This window comes from Beta vulgaris, chromosome 8, assembly GCF_026745355.1.
Source record: "Beta vulgaris subsp. vulgaris cultivar EL10 chromosome 8, EL10.2, whole genome shotgun sequence".
In the NCBI taxonomy this organism is placed as follows: Eukaryota; Viridiplantae; Streptophyta; class Magnoliopsida; order Caryophyllales; family Amaranthaceae; genus Beta; species Beta vulgaris.
This window is the reverse complement of record NC_079209.1, coordinates 36,523,692-36,539,527: the sequence shown is the minus strand read 5'-3', so window position 1 is coordinate 36,539,527 and position 15,836 is coordinate 36,523,692. Positions and strand designations below refer to the sequence as shown.

The following is a 15,836-nucleotide window of genomic DNA, read 5'->3' as shown; positions in this document are numbered from 1 at the left end:
CCTGGATATTGTTTGTGATGGATCTTCTAATTTTCGTGGTGCAGGTCTAGGCATTGTGCTAAAGTCACCACAAGGGGGAAGATAGTACGAGCCATTTGCTGTGAATTTAGAGCGACAGAATAACGAAGCCGAGTACGAGGCGCTCATAGCTGGAATGACGTTAGCAGAGGACATGGGAGCAAAAGCATTGAAAGTCTTCAGCGATTCACTGTTGATAGTCAGCCAAGTCAAAGGCGAATTCGCAGCAAAAGACTCTAAAATGGCCATGTATTTAGAAATAGCTCAAGTAAAAGTAAAGTGTTTAATTCATTTGACATTTTGCAGATACCTAGGACCAGAATACGCAAGCAGATGCATTGGCCAATCTCGGATCTTCTTTAAGGGACGTTTCGTTTACGTCGTCCCTATTGTTCATTTGACAAGCCCTGCTATCGCTAGGAGTATCGGGCGCTTCTCACACGACGACCGATCAGCCTCGAGACAATCATGGGTCGTCAGTAATGTTGATAATCTCCACCAGAAAGACCCTGACGACGAGGAAGTAAGTGTCAGTTGGACAAAACCATTTTATGATTTCCTTGCTAACGATGTACTCCCAACAGATAAGGCGGAAGCACGCAGAATTCGATTCAAGGCGTCCGATACGTACTCATTCAAGGAGTACTGTTCAAAAAATCTGCCACGGGCCCCTTTCTACGCTGTTTGGAGAAGGAGCAATGGGGGCAAGTCCTGAAGGACATGCATGACGGCACTTGTGGAAATCATTCAGGAGGACGCAGCTTGTTCAACAGAGTATTGCGCATGGGCTATTATTGGCCAACAATGAGGAAGGATGCAATAAGGTATGTCGCCAAATGTGATAGTTGTCAACGACATGCAGGTATGACGCACAAACCCTGTGAACTTTTGCATCCTACTCTAACACCTTGGCCTTTCATGAAATGGGGCATGGACATAGTTGGTAAATTACCTCCACCCCAGGTCAGAAGGTCTTTATGTTGGCACTAACTGATACTTTCTAAGTGGATTGAAGCAGGTTCTTTTCAACAGGTCGCGATAAGGAAGTGATTTCCTTTATATACACTAACATCATTTGCAGATTTGGCGTCCGCCGAGATGAATATGCGACAACGGGTCGCAATTCATCAGCAACGAGACAAGACGCTTCTGCGATGAATGGGGCATAGCGTTGCTAACGTACCAAGATACCCGCAAGAATGGACAGGCTGAGTCCAAACAAGACGATCATTGACTCTTTGAAGAAGCGACTCGCAGCCAAGAAAGGTAAATGGGCGGAGGCGTTGCCTTCCATCTTATGGCTAACGCACGACACGCGCACGCGATGGACAAACTCGTTCTCACTAGTCTATGGTTGTGAGTGTCCTGCCTTCGGAGGTGAGCGTACCCAACTGCGAGATGCGCTACGACGGAAACAAACACGATGAATTGATAAACGACCTAGATACCATTGAGGAGTTGCGCGACGCAGCGTTGTACGCATGGCGGCCCAGCAGAAATAGTAGCGAGGAGCTTAACAAAAACGTCCAAGCCAATCTTCGTCGAGAGATTGGTCCTAAGGAAAGTATTCCAGAACACACAAGAGGCTAACGCTGGTAAGCTAGGTCAGAAGTGGGAAGGACCATATCAAATTAGTAAAGTGTGGGGTCATGGAGCCTACCAATTGGTCCGACGTGACGGAAGCTCCGTGCCACGTAGCTGGAATGCCACACACCTCAAAGTACTACTTCTAAAGCTAAGTGATAACTTGTCTTCCCAGTTTTTGTAAAAAGGAAAAGATAACATATATAACATAGAGATATAGAATAAGATGGCAATACTTTATTCTGTGTCGCTAGTTGTTAGCGACCATAGTGTTCTCTCATGGGTATTTGTTAAGTTGCAGGCAAATTGTTCCCATCCAACTTATTAACGTCCCAGACGATTTCAGCAGGCGATCAGTGATAGATGTGCATTTGCCACCATAAAGTGGTTTGGTCCCACTATTGCCTCAGCCGACGTACGACAGGGGCACAGTCATTTTAAAGTCATAACTACTGATGACATTTCAGCCATCTCCCTGACGAACACATGTAAGTTTTATGCATTTCTTATGTGCATTCTAAAAGTCGTTTAGTCCAAACGATACGTCTGAACAACCAATGATGACTTTTATTAAGTCCAAACGATACGTCTGAACGACCAAAGATGGCCTACTGAACGCCTGACTAATCCTCTAGAAACGTAAAAATAACGACTGAGACAAATGCATGTGACACACAGTAGAGACATAAGATTATCTATGTTAAAAATTCAAAAGCAACAAAGTAAACGGTCACCCCCACAGGCGACCCAAAAGGAATAATGATAAAAGTTAAAAGAGTTATGGTTACCCCCATAGGTGACCCAAAAGTATAAGTACAAACAGTCACTCCCTTGAGTGACTTAAAACATAGTTTGATTAAAAGTTTAAACGAAAGAGGCATGATGCAAGGGGACTAAGAAATTAAACGTCAGGGATCTTCTCAGCTTCCTTCTCCTTTGACGCTTCAGATGACAAGACAGTGGCTGGGACTTCCCTCTCAGTCTCAGGGTCAGGTGGCACATCTGACACTATGAACCCAGCACAAGACGAGGCGTTTTCATCAACCTTTGATGAAGAATCCGCCGTCGCAGCCAATCCTCTTCATCCATAAGATCTTTCATTGACCCCATGAATTGGATGTATAGGTCAATGTCCTTTTGCGGCGTCCATGACGCTGTCTTCTTCATCAGAAACTGGTGCATCAGCTTGGCCCTAACCCTAGTTGTCACCTCAGCCTCAAGAAGATCCATCTCATTTTCTGAGCGTCAATACTCGCCTGGAGAGCCGTGATCTCCTGACGCGAGGACTCTTCCAGCGTAGTTGCCCTCTGCCTAATTTCTTCCAGCTCCTCCCCGTTTTTCTTCAGAGTTTCCTTCATCTTCTCCATAGTCTCCTTGCAAGACTCCAATTCAGCACCTTTGGACTTCGCGTCCGTTTCCGCTTTCTCCATCCTCTGCTTCATGGACAGATGACCCTTCAGCAGAGATGAGATCTCCCTTTTTTCCATTAGGAGATGTTGGGAAGACTGCGTAAAAGAAAAAGGTATATGTCATTCAGAGGTAGGAGTCATTATCATAGCAGCATAGTGTCCAAAACAAAGATAAAGCAAATGTCTATACCTGGAATAGGAGCTCTAGCCCATCTGACATCATGCGAGGAAGAGTATGGTCCTTGATCCTTTCCATAGCGCTGGGAAAGAGGAACCTGTCGGCCTCGGGCCATATGGACCTCTCCAACGACATGAAGTCGTTAGGGACGGTCACAGAATAGGAAGGCCCGCTCTTGTTTGGAGGAGCTAGGAAGTCAGTCTTGCGCGTCTTGGATGCGACGTCATGTTCATCGTCCAAGTGAACGACGACCGCCGTGTCCTTTTTAGACGATGCTGATGCAGCATCAACAGAGGACTCCCTCTTGCGCTTGCGCAACAGTTCAGCCAGCGCCTGTCCATCCAAACTCCCCCTAGGACGTGACTGAGATGAACCTGTCCAGAAAAGGTTAAATCGTCAGTGTGAAACCATCCTTGGTAAAAGTCCTACCCAAGAGTAAAGTAAAAAAAAAAAAAAATAGACTGACCAGAAGCCATAGATGAACAACTGTCTTGAGAAGCAAAAAGAATTTTTCTGAACTGCCTGTCCTCCTCTGACACCTTCAGAAACTTATCATAGAGACTTTGAGACTCGTCGCGATGCGACAACAGTTTTGGGTTAAGACCTGCAGTAGAAACGATGTAAGAGTGGTGTTAACGACACATCACGAATTTAGAAAGACTAAAAATAAACACACCTTCGGTATTCCAGCCGCCAACCAGAGATGCACCGGCTTCCCCTAGCGACGATCTCTTCACAAACACAAACCTGTTTTTCCAACCTCTGTCATTTGACTGTATCCCCTTGACCAGAGGTCTAACCTCGCCCTTGCATGCAAGGCTATCCTATTTTTCGCTTTAACCCTGATTTCATAATGTAACAGCAAGTCATGAAGGGTGAAGGCTTCGTCCCACGACGCCGTCACCCTGTCGATGACGCTCAGGATCCTCTAGACTTGGGGCATAATCTGCCCTGGGCTGATTTGGTAAATCTGCATCAGATCCCTTGCCAGGGGGGTGAAGGGAAGTCTAAGACCTATTTTGAAAGGGTATTCATAGAGCACTACCCATTTTTTGGGACACGATTCTGGGGGTTCGTCAGGATCAGCATTTCTAATGACAGTACTCTCAGGCAAATTTCCTAAGTCTAAAAACCTTAAAAGGTCCTCTTCTGACATCGTTGACAGTTCATCCTCATTTTCTACCCTTCGTTCTACAGCTTTCTCATTCCCTTTCGATTTCTCTTGGTTTTTCACGAAAGTCCTAATGCTGCGTCTACTAGGCGCCATGAGAGCAGTAGAGGAAGAGAAAGTAGAGCGAATCAAAGAAAAAAATGAGCGAAAAAGTGCGAAATTAACTGGTGTCAGCGATCGGTTTTCCGAGGAAGAGAGTAAAGGATGTTATGGAAGTTGCCTTACTTAAAGAGAGAGAAAGATTTGATGAAGTTAGAGTAAAAGTTATGATTTCTCAGCCGCTTAAGTTATTTATGCCAACAGTGAGCAATCATGACAATCGTGCCAACGGTTATAATTAAAACGGCTATTTAAAAACAAAACTACCTTTTGTATTTTGAGACTCTTGGACTACCAAAAATAACCGCTCAAAGCAGATCTCCTTTCCTTCCATGCGTCTCTTTGGAAATCTTTTTTTCAATAAATTGACAAGGGCGAGATTTCTTGCGATTTGTGATATCTTAATGACTTGAGTAGAATTTCATTTGATTCACTGATTTTTTAACAATTGTCTCATGGGCTTTGTGCCACCCCAACTCAACAATTGGGGGCAAACTGTTATGGCTGAATTTTTTGACAGGATGACATTGACACGATGACGCGATGACTCGAGGACGTAATACCATCTGACGTGATGACAAAGAAGATGCAACCCGAAGACACATCGAAGGATGCAAGATTGAGAGCAGTGCATTGAATGGTAACGGTCCAGCCAAATAAGGCAAGAGCATTATAAGCCATAAATTCAGCCGTTAAAAGGGACAACATTAAGACGCTGGAGCGTGAGCATAGAAGATTCCCCATGATTCAAGCGTGAAGATTAATGTAATAATTAGTGAATTTATTTTTGTATTCGTTGGAAAAAGCCAAGGAAAAAAGAAGGCAATTAAAAGGAGAGAGAGGTCATTGACATGTTTTTTACGCAATATTGTGAGAAAGACATTAGAGTGAACTAAGCATTATTGTAAATGACGATCAGTCACGAATAAAGATAGTGAACTATATTAGTTTGGTGGATCTCCAACCACCCGCGATTTTTTTACCCATCTTCATTGGGGTTTTCCGCGTCACCACTTTTGTATGTTCATCCCCTTTGCATTCTTTTGTCGCATCAACTTTAGCATCATCTGGTTGACACGTTCCACAAACTTTAATTTCATCATAAGTGATAAATTTTAGCATAAACAGCTCTTATTGACCACAAGACCAACTGCAATTCTTCAACCCATAATCCTTTTGCATTATCTAACTTCTTTTTGATTCCGGCCGACAAGATCTTATTAAAAACTTCAACCTGCCCATTAGCTTGTGGATGAGGCACTGCGGCAAAGTGAGCCTTGATTCCTTGATCGGCCAGCCATTGACGAAGCTTGGGTGTTTCAAATTGTGGTCCATTGTCAAAGACAATAGACTGGGGCATACCAAACCTTGTGATGAGGTTCTTCCAGATGAACCCTTTGACGTCGTTGGTGGTAATGCCTCTCAGTGCTTCAGCCTCCACCCATTTTGTAAAGTAGTCGACGGCTACTATTACAAACTTCTTCTGGCCGGCAGCAATAGGAAAATGGCCAAGAATGTCCATTCCCCATTTAGCAAAGGGTAGAGGAAAAAGGATTGGAGTTAAGTAATTGGACGACTTCTGATAGATGTTGCCATGCTTTTGACAACTATCACATTTCTTCGCGTAAAGCAAGGCGTCCTCCTTCAAGGTCGGCCAAAAATAGCCAGTCCTTAGAGCTTTTTCTCCTAACGCTCTTCCCCCAATGTGGGAAGCACATGCTCCTTCATGCAACTCTTTCAAAACGTCCAATCCATCCTTCCTACTGATGCACTTGAGAAGAGGCCGGTTGAAGGATTTTTTGTACAGGGTTTCATTCCACAACTCGAACCACTTGTCCCGAGCCTTCACATACTTAGCTTCTAAAGGATCAAGGAGTAACCGGCCTGTCTTCTTGTATTCAATAATGGGACTCATCCACTTGTCTTCTCGGCTGAGGAACAGAACTTGGCCTCCCAGAAAACTGTTCTAGTTACATCCCCCTCAGCCGAACTAGCTAGCTTGTACAGGGCATCAGCCTGATGGTTTTCAGATCTTAGCACTTGATCTAGGACGAATCGTTTCAAAGACTTGATCTCCTCTTTTATCAAGTTCATATACTTGCTCATGGATGCCTCCTTGCATTCGAAGTCTCCATTCACTTGGCTGACTACTAGCAGAGAATCAATTTTAGCTTCAATTTCCAGGGCTCCAGCCGCTTTGCACATCCTAATGTCGGCTAAGAGAGCTTCATACTCTACTTCGTTGTTTGAAGCCTGGAATTGGAACTTCATTGCATACTCAAACTTGTCCCCTTCTGGCGACTGGAAAATGATCCCGGCTCCACATCCATTAACAGTGGATGATCCGTCCACCATTAGAGTCCAATGCCTCTTTACCTCTACTGGGTCCTTGACGTTTTCCACTGTTGGCCGAGTGAGCTCTACAATAAAGTCTGTTAGAGCTTGCCCCTTAATTGCTTTTCGGGCTCGAACGTCAGATCAAACATATTGAGCTCAACAGCCCATTTCAACATTCGGCCGGATGCGTCCATCTTATGCAATACTTGCCTTAATGGTTAGTCTGTGTAGACAAGAATACTATGAGCTAGAAGGTAAGGTCTTAACTTCCGGCTGGCCATTAGCAGCGCCAGGCCGAACTTCACAATTGACGAGTACCTGCCTTCTGCGTCCTTTAGCACATGGCTAACAAAGTAGATGGGTATTTGTACTGAATCTCTCTCAGCTAGGAGAACAACACTTACCGCAAATGGGGACACGACCAGGTAAACGTACAACTTCTCTCCCTCGGCCGGGCTGATTAGCCTAGGTAACTGCCGAAGATGGTCTTTAACTTGCTGAAGTGCTTTCTCAGCTTCCTCCGTCCATTCAAACTTTGCATTCTTTTTTATAGTCGCAAAGAAGTGATGACACTTATCTCCTGATTTCGAAAGAAACCGTCCAAGAGCAGCCAGACATCCCATCAGACGCTGTACTTCCTTGACCTTGGACGGCGAGGTCATATCCAGAATTGCCTGAATTTTGTCAGGGTTGGCCTCAATCCCTCGTTGATCTCCCAAAAACCCCAAAAACTTCCCAGCCACTACGCCGAATACACATTTTTGCGGATTGAGCTTTAACTTGTACTTTCTCAAAGTAATGAAGGTTTCTCTTAAATCTTCCAAGTGATCTTTTTCTTCTCGGCTCTTGACGATCATATCGTCAATATAAGCCTCCATATTTTTGCCAAGCTGCGGTTGAAAAACAGTGTTGATAAGCCTTTGAAAGGTAGCCGGCGCATTCCTCAAGCCGAAGGGCATCTGAAGCCAGCCATATAACCCTTTTTCTGTGATGAAAGAGGTTTTATCCTGATTGTCCGGCCACATGAGAATCTGGTGGAAGCATGAGTAGGCGTCCATAAAACTAAGCAGTACATGCCCTGCTGTGGAATCGACCTGCCGGTCAATCTTGGGCAGTGGAAAGCTGTCTTTAGGACAAGCCTTGTTCAAATCCGTGTAATCAACACACATCCTCCAAGTACCATTCGGCTTGGGAACCGTTACCACATTTGCCACCCAATCCGGATAATAGGTTTCGCGGATAAACTTGGATTTGAGAAGCTTTTGGACCTCTTCGTCGACGGCTTGATTCCTGGCCGGCCCAAGATGCCTTTTCTTTTGCCGGACTGGCTTCTGCCCTGGCTTAATGTTCAGCTTATGCACCGCAACTTCAGGATCTATCCCTGGCATTTCCTCCACAGTATAGGCAAAAACATCTTCAAATTCTTTTAGCAACGCGACCAAGGTGTCCTTGATTTCAGAACTTAGGACGGACCCAATCTTCAATGTCCTCTCCGGACATTCAGGTCTTAAGCAAATTTCCACTAGGCTTTCTACTAGCTCTAGACGTTCTAGTACCAAGCTCATAATTGCCATAACTTCCTCGGATGAATTCTTTTCTTCTTTAATAGCCAAACACCTCCTTTTCTTGCTGGGTAAGAGCATTGACGGCTTGCCCTCTTGAAGAGGCTTTGCCTGTGCTTTCTCTACCTCATACTTCAACTCAATTATCTGGCCTTTCACTTTCTCGGCCGGCTCTTCTTCTGTGGCCTTTGGCCGCTTTGATTTTTCCTTCCCAGACGATGGTCTCAATGTAGTAAGGTAGCATTCTCTTGCTGCCTGTTGATCTCCATACAAAGACCCAATTTTCCCATTGTCACACTCAAATTTCATGAGCATCAGGTGAGTAACAATGACAACTTTGATCTGATTTAAAGTAGGTCGTCCGAGGATGACGTTGTATGCCGTCAAATCTCTTACTACTAGGAACTTTACAAAAAGCGTTCTTGCAGCTTCTTTGTCTCCAACTCTGACGGGTAGGGAAACCATCCCCATAGGATGAATTAACCCCCCACCGAAACCAATGATCGGATGATTTACTGGAACCAGTTCTCTTTCATCAAACCTTAATCTTGAAAGACAATCCGCGCTGATGATGTCGGTGGAACTTTCTGTGTCAATCAGGATCCGTCGCACCCTTAGATTAGCAATCTTCATTTCCACACCAGCGGGTCGTCATGAGGGGTTATTATCTTTCCCTTATCCTGCTCACTGACCACTATCTTGGGGAAAGGATCAGCCTCTGACTGATTGGTGAGCATCACCTGGCTGAGTTCCCTCAGATAGTTTTTATGGCCGCGAGTTGTTGGTCCTCCAGCCGCGAATCCCCCAGATATTACCATTACAACATCTTCATCAGTACTTTCGTCATCTTTCCTTCTTCCTTGACGATTATCTTTTTTCTGGAATTTCCTTCCTAACGAAGGTAAATAAGAGTTCATTTTTCCCTTTCGGGCCAAATCCTCCAACGCTCTCTTGAGATGCTTGCACTCATTCGTCTCATGACCACAATCCTTGTGGAAATGACAGTATTTACTTTTGTCCCTATTTCTGTAGGGTGTTTTCATCTCCGCCGGCGCCTTCAATTCATGTTGATCTTTAATTTCCATGAGAATAGAATATTGATCTTTGCTGAACTCTATGGGTCAACTGAGGCTGCCGGCTCTACCTCCTGCTCCTCTTGGACGAGGTGGTCATTGAGGTCATCGCCCAAGTTTCAGCTTTCTTAGGGAGACTCTTTTTTGGCTGGACTGCCTCTTCAGCTTTCTTTACCTCCGGCTGTTTGGCTTCTGCACAAACTTCCGTGGCATGAATGAAGGCTTCGGCTTCCTTCAGAGCTTTTGTCAAGGTTGTTATTTTCTTCTTCACCAAATCAAACTTAAAGCTGCCCGGTCTTAGACCTCGGATGAAGGCGTCAAACGCCACTCCAGCATTCAGATCCTGGATCTGCAATGCTTCCAGGTTGAACCTCTTCACATAACTTCTCAAGGCTTCCTTAGGCCCCTACACTACTTTCCCTAAATGCATGCTTGTCTTTTGTTCTTGACGATTTGCCACAAAATGGCTGGTGAACAAGATACTAAGCTCAGTCAAATTGTTCACTTAGTTAGGAGGTAAATTGTTGAACCACTTCTGTGCCACGCCCTTCAATGTGGCCGGAAAGTTCTTACACTAAGTAGCATCTTCAACACCCTGAACATACATCTGGTGCTTGTAAGCTGACAAATGATCGTCTGAATCTGTTGTACAATCAAAAGGCTCAGTAGTCGGGAGTTTAACCTTTGGGAAAGGAGGAGACTCCATGTCTGACCGAAAAGGGAGTCGGCCAATTAATCTGGAGTGCCCCAGCCTGATCCTCAGTGGGTATGACTCCTGCGGTACTCCTTCAATACTGGTTTGAAGAGGTGTTAGCTAAGGCCTGACGCCTATACACCATTGGCTGCAAAATGTCTTCTCTTGCCTTGGCTGAAAGCCGAAGGTCCATGACTTCTTCCTGCTGTTTTAGATGGAATTCTTAATGACGGATCTTCATGTAAGGAGTAGACCGGAGGCTGAACGCTGAAGAGCGACAGCTCTCTTGGCCTCCAGGTACTCTCTAGCGTCTGTCTCCATCTTGTGACCAGTGGGAGGAATATTATCTCCTGCACGGATAACCAGCTTCCAGTCCATCTTCCTCCTTGACTCACTAACAGCTGGCTGCTTTCCCTTAGAAGGCGGCCTGGACAACTCTGGCCGAGGTGGCCGGCTAGTCCCTGGACGACCCTCTTGAGACCTTCCTTTGAGCGGCTCTACAGCCTCTCCTCCTGGAATTATCTGAAAGAACAACATATTGTTCTTAATCTGCTCTTCCATGACAGCAGCCATTCTGGTCTGGAAGTCGTTTAAGACAGTCTCCAAGTGACCAGCTGTCACTGGACTATCAAGGTTTTCTTGGATGACAGGGGGTCACAGTCCTTCCCTCAAGATGAACGGCAGCATGGTGCCTGTCCCGTCCTCGGGGTGGCCTCTCGTCATCCATAGTATCCTCTACTTGAAACCTGAAACTTCTATTCCTTGCCACGTTTGATGAGTGACAACCCGTCATTGTTGCGTCTCCCCACAGACGGCGCCAAATGTTACATAGTACAAAACTAGTAAACTAATACAACAGCTCCCAACTTCGGGTTCTTGCTTTGGAGACTTGTGCAACAATGATTGGGCTCGGATCCCGGTACAGAACTCTGATAAGCAACCTGCAAAAAGGGACCACCCGGGAGGTTTGGGTGGTATTTCCCCCTCCGATACTTAAGTCAGATATCAGGGATATGAAGGAACTTTTAGAGAGAGAAAGTAGAAAGAGAGAGAATTTATGGCAGAATAACAGTACTATGCTCTGAAAAACGTACCTTTCCCCTGATTTCAAGGACTATTTATACTGTTTGAAATGACTGTTGTACCTTGATGTCACCCTAATTAAGAGCATCTGATTGGCTAAGCAGTAAAATGGTGACACGTGGCAAGTACTGATTGGTTAGTACACCTCACCTTTATACAGAGTATAAGAGGTTTTAGATTGGCCTAAGTACAGATTTGGGCCATAAGAGTGGTTTTAGTACAACTTTTTCCTCAAAAAAGTGTACTTTAGCCCACATAATCTTCTGACCCATGTACTTTACTTTCATAAACATGTGCCACATGTATGGCTAGGATGAAGCCACGTGTCATCTTCGTAGCCCTTGATTTTTAGGCTAGAACACACACCACCTACCCTTATATCTTATGCTTCCATCCTCATGGATCGCAAACCCTTCTACTTTTCCCTCCTTAAGCTTTGCTTTGACTCGCTCAAGCTTCACATCCCCAGGTTGGCTCTCTCTTATTTCGTCTAGGAAGTTGAGCTCGATGGTTAGGGCACTCAGCAATCTTTCTACCTCCCCTTCATGAACAACTTATATCTGGAGTCTAGAAAACTCCTCACAAAGTTTGTCGGCACACAACAAGAATGTCAGCTTTTAGCGTCCGCAAAAATCGGACGTTAAAAACACGGAATCGGACGCTAAATATATTAGCGTCCGTCGGTGGACGCTAAACGGCGGATGCAAAACCCTTGGTCGCTAATTCTCCAAATAGCGTCCGCTAAATATTTAGATATTTCGAATTTAGCGACCGCATCTCTGGAAGTCGCTAATTAGCGACCGCCCAGCACAGACACTAATTAGCGACTGCCTTAAGCAGTCGCTGTCGCTAACTAGCGACCGTCATCAACAGTCGCTAATTAGCGACCGCCACGGCAGTCGCTAATTAGCGACCGTTTCCACGGGAAGCTTTTTTTTTTTTTTAATTAGCCACCGTTTCCACAGGAAGCTTTTTTCTTTTAATTAATTGATATTAAATGTAATAAGATATGAAATGATGCAAATACCATACTTCTTTTATTAACGCAAACAAATTAATCAATTCAATTATTATTGATAATAAATGTAGATACAAATGAAAAAATAATTATAGAACTAAGTTCTAGTATACTTAGAACAAAATCTAATACAAATCTCATATAATTACATGTACACTAATTTAAACTCTTTGTCATCTTCTCTTACAAACTCTTTGTCATCTACTGTTTTTAAGGAATTTGTCCTTCCCAATCACCTCAAGAACAGTTGCAGTGAACCAAGCACCCTCAAAACCATCCTCGTCACTGCTCACTTACTTCAACTAAGCTTCCTTTGCTGAAATTCTTCTCTTCTTTCTCCCTGTGAATCATTTCTTCTGTTGGTTGCACGTCTCCAAACAATAATGGAAAATTTTTCAAGCAAAGCTTGCACGTCTTCCAAATTTTGGGTTTGTTTACCTGCATTGCCATTTCCATTTCCATTTCCATTTCCATTTCCGTGCAACTAGATGGAGCAGTATTTCTCAAGTGATACACTTACCTCTAACATTATTAGAGGCGGTATCCCTCCTAGTCCAACTGGAAATGTTCCAGCAGATATCTGTCAAAAAAATTGATATACATAGGAAGTAAAATTATCATCTCTATTCTACTAACTAAACGCACTGACTAGAAGTCTTGTACCTAGAATAACTCTAGCTAATATGCATTTGTGTAGCAATTAGTACATTAATTATAATTTCATATGAATTGGTGAAGAATAGCGCAATATTGGATATTTTAGTAATTGTTAAACATACCCTAATTTATGATCATCAACAATAAACAACAACAAATAAATTTGAGCAAAATCAAAAACAATGAAGAATGAAAGCAAGTAAAGAATATGCCAAGCAAATTTTGTTTGAGAAGAAGAGTTGGTTAACCAAGATGCTAATAAGAGCCAAATACGGACTGTAGTCTTTCATCCATCCATGTTCCTGCTTATAAGATAAACATCAAGCAGAAATGTCAAACAACAAAAATCACAAGGTCTATTTAGAGATGACATATGACCATGAAGTCTAATATCATTTATTGGCAACACTTTTATGTTATGGATAGATAACATAGCAAAACAAACCTTCATCAAGAATGATAATGCCACTGAAAAGCAAGCCATGCACATTCCAACTGCGGAACACTACAGAATCAACACAGTTAGACATGGTGAATTCCTTTTTTTTTGTTTAATTCAAAGCTTATAAGGAAGTGGATTTTAATTTAAAAATTGTCTCACCAGCAAAAGTGGTCGTCTTCCAAAATGATCCATAAAGAGTACACACAGAATAGTGGGTGGAAGCTATATGTAGAAATGTTCAAGTAGTCTGTTATAGACTTATAGTGGAAGACTATGAGTCGAGTCATCATACTCTAAGACAGAAACTTTTGCATCTCGAAATGCTAATATGATAGAATCTCTTCTTCTAGAACTGTCAGAGCCACCAATTAAGAGTACGACCATCGATTCAATGTTAGCATGCAACCTGGTAAATCCTAGTGGTCAAAAAATGCTTCAGAACTTCACAGTTCACAACCACATAAAATAGAAGGCTAAATATTACAATAATGGTAAATCTAATTAAAATTTCTCATCCAATTAGCCAAGAGATCTAATTGGTTTAAACATATGTACACAAGCTGAAACAAAACAAAGAAATACATTCTTCATGTTGTCTACACAAAATTCCCAGTCCAAACAGATAAATACATATTCCCCCTAATCTAATTGGTTAATTGTTCTCGTTGTCGCCCACATTTACTAAATTGAGCTATAATTACAGCTCAAAATATTAAAACCAACTACATTTTCCATCAAAAGCATAATAAACTAAACCAAGCTAAAACACGAAAACTACGAAACTCAAAAAAGAAGTAGATGTGCAAACCTATAGTGGCAAACAGCTCCAAAAAGGCACCGGAAACACCAGCCATAAGACTGCCACGCTTAGCATCAGAAGCAACATTGGTTTCCTGAAGGCGAACAACGTAAACCTCGAGGACATTGGCGGCGGAAACAATTAGCTAATATATCAGTGAAAAATTTTCCATTATTGTTTGGAAATTAAAGAAGCAAAGGGTTGCTCGCTAATCTCCATATCAGTAAAGTCATCGCATAGTTTGATCTGTGGAAAGATGTGAAATGAGAATTGAGAATTGAGAATGAGGTATAAAAGATGAATGTTTTGTGGGTAATTAATCAAAACTTTATGTTTGATCCGAATATCAATCAGAGAAGAACGAAAAAAAAACGAAAAACTGACTTCCACAAAAGACGAAAATTCATGCCCACAAAAAACGAAAAATCATGCCCAAAAACCAGATCTGGAAACAACATTCATAAAACAAGAAGCAACCTAAAATCTCAGAAAAATCAAAAGATGAAAACCGAAAAACCAAAGACAAAAAACCAAAAATCGCGAAATTGAAAAATTGAATAACCAAATCGAAAATATAAACACACAAAATCAAAATCTCATAAAACCGAAAACTAAAAAAAATAAAGAACAATCGAAAAACAAAAAAATTAAAAAATCTTAGGGAATTCAGATCTAGCAAAAACCGAAAAACCAAGAACAAGAAAACGCAAAACGAAATTAAAAAACAAAGAAAATCGAGAAAATAAACTACATAATCAACAATCAAAACTAAAAAAACAAATTTATTAGTTAAATTTGAGTAGAAATACTTGATTTCGTGAGATCTGCAAGAAAGAGAGAGCACCAAAATGTGAGATGAGAGTGAGGAAGAGAGAGAAACGTGAGATGAGAGTGAGGAAGAGAGAGGCGTGGGTTAGGGTTGATAATTTGGTCGATTGGAAGTGTTTTTTTTATTTATTTATACCTCTTATTTAGCATCCGTCAGACAGACGGTATTTTAACTAAACGGACGCTAATTAGCGTCAGTTTAAAAGAACGGACGATAAATCTCATGAAGCGGACGCTAATTTGCATTCGTCTTTAATCGGACGCTAATTTTAAATTTACCGTCCGCTTGTATCGCCGGACGCTAAATTCAGATGTTAAAAAGGCGGATTCTTGTTGTGGCAACGACTAATGTATTCAGGCTATGGCTAGACTTACGACTTAACGCATCAGCAACGACGTTGGCTTTACCCTCACGGTACTGGATGTCTAAGTCATAGTCCTTGATGAGCTCTAACCATCTGCGTTGTCTCATGTTAAGGTCTTTCTGGGTGAAGATGTATTTGAGGCTTTTGTGATCAGTGAAGATTCGACAAGTCACCCCCATAAAGGTAGTGTCTCCAGATTTTTAGGGCAAATACTATTGTGGCCAATTCTAGGTCGTGTGTTGGGTAATTGACTTCATATGGCTTCAACTGACGGAACGCATAAGCTATGACCTTCCCATTTTGCATAAGAACACAACCCAACCCATTCTTGGACGTATCACTATACACATCATATCCCTCATTCCCGTTAGGCAAGGTTAGGACAGGGGCTGATGTTAACCTCTCTTTGAGTATTTGAAAGGCTTTCTCACTGTCCTCATTCCAGTTAAACCTACAATCCTTCTTCATCAAGTTGGTCATGGGCTTTGCTATTTTGGAGAAGTCTTTCACAAATCTCCT

General features: G+C 42.7%; 2 protein-coding genes and 1 non-coding gene across 4 annotated transcripts; all 3 read right to left on the bottom strand.

Annotated features, from left to right (window-relative positions):
- Positions 1-2,684: 2,684 nt before the first annotated feature.
- Positions 2,685-3,989, bottom strand: LOC130589780 (uncharacterized). Its single transcript, XM_057391342.1, has 2 exons — positions 3,202-3,989; positions 2,685-3,107 (listed from the first exon to the last, which is right to left on the bottom strand). The coding sequence occupies exons 1-2, from the start codon at positions 3,322-3,324 to the stop codon at positions 2,808-2,810; spliced, it is 423 nt and encodes a 140-aa protein (XP_057247325.1). The 5' UTR covers positions 3,325-3,989; the 3' UTR covers positions 2,685-2,807.
- Positions 3,990-8,987: 4,998 nt separating this feature from the next.
- LOC130589901 (uncharacterized) lies at positions 8,988-9,443 on the bottom strand. The gene has a single exon (XM_057391532.1). It carries the CDS (start codon positions 9,441-9,443, stop codon positions 8,988-8,990), a length of 456 nt encoding a protein of 151 aa, XP_057247515.1.
- A 2,687-nt stretch (positions 9,444-12,130) lies between these two features.
- Positions 12,131-15,370, bottom strand: LOC104897159 (uncharacterized). Of its 2 annotated transcripts, none has more exons than XR_008967308.1 (3): positions 13,329-15,370; positions 13,132-13,185; positions 12,131-12,806 (listed from the first exon to the last, which is right to left on the bottom strand). It is a non-coding gene; the product is annotated as an uncharacterized LOC104897159 (transcript). The 2 variants fall into 2 exon arrangements; XR_008967307.1 differs by lacking the exon at positions 12,131-12,806 and having other exon boundaries at positions 13,016-13,185; positions 13,329-14,569; positions 14,934-15,370.
- Positions 15,371-15,836: the final 466 nt, after the last annotated feature.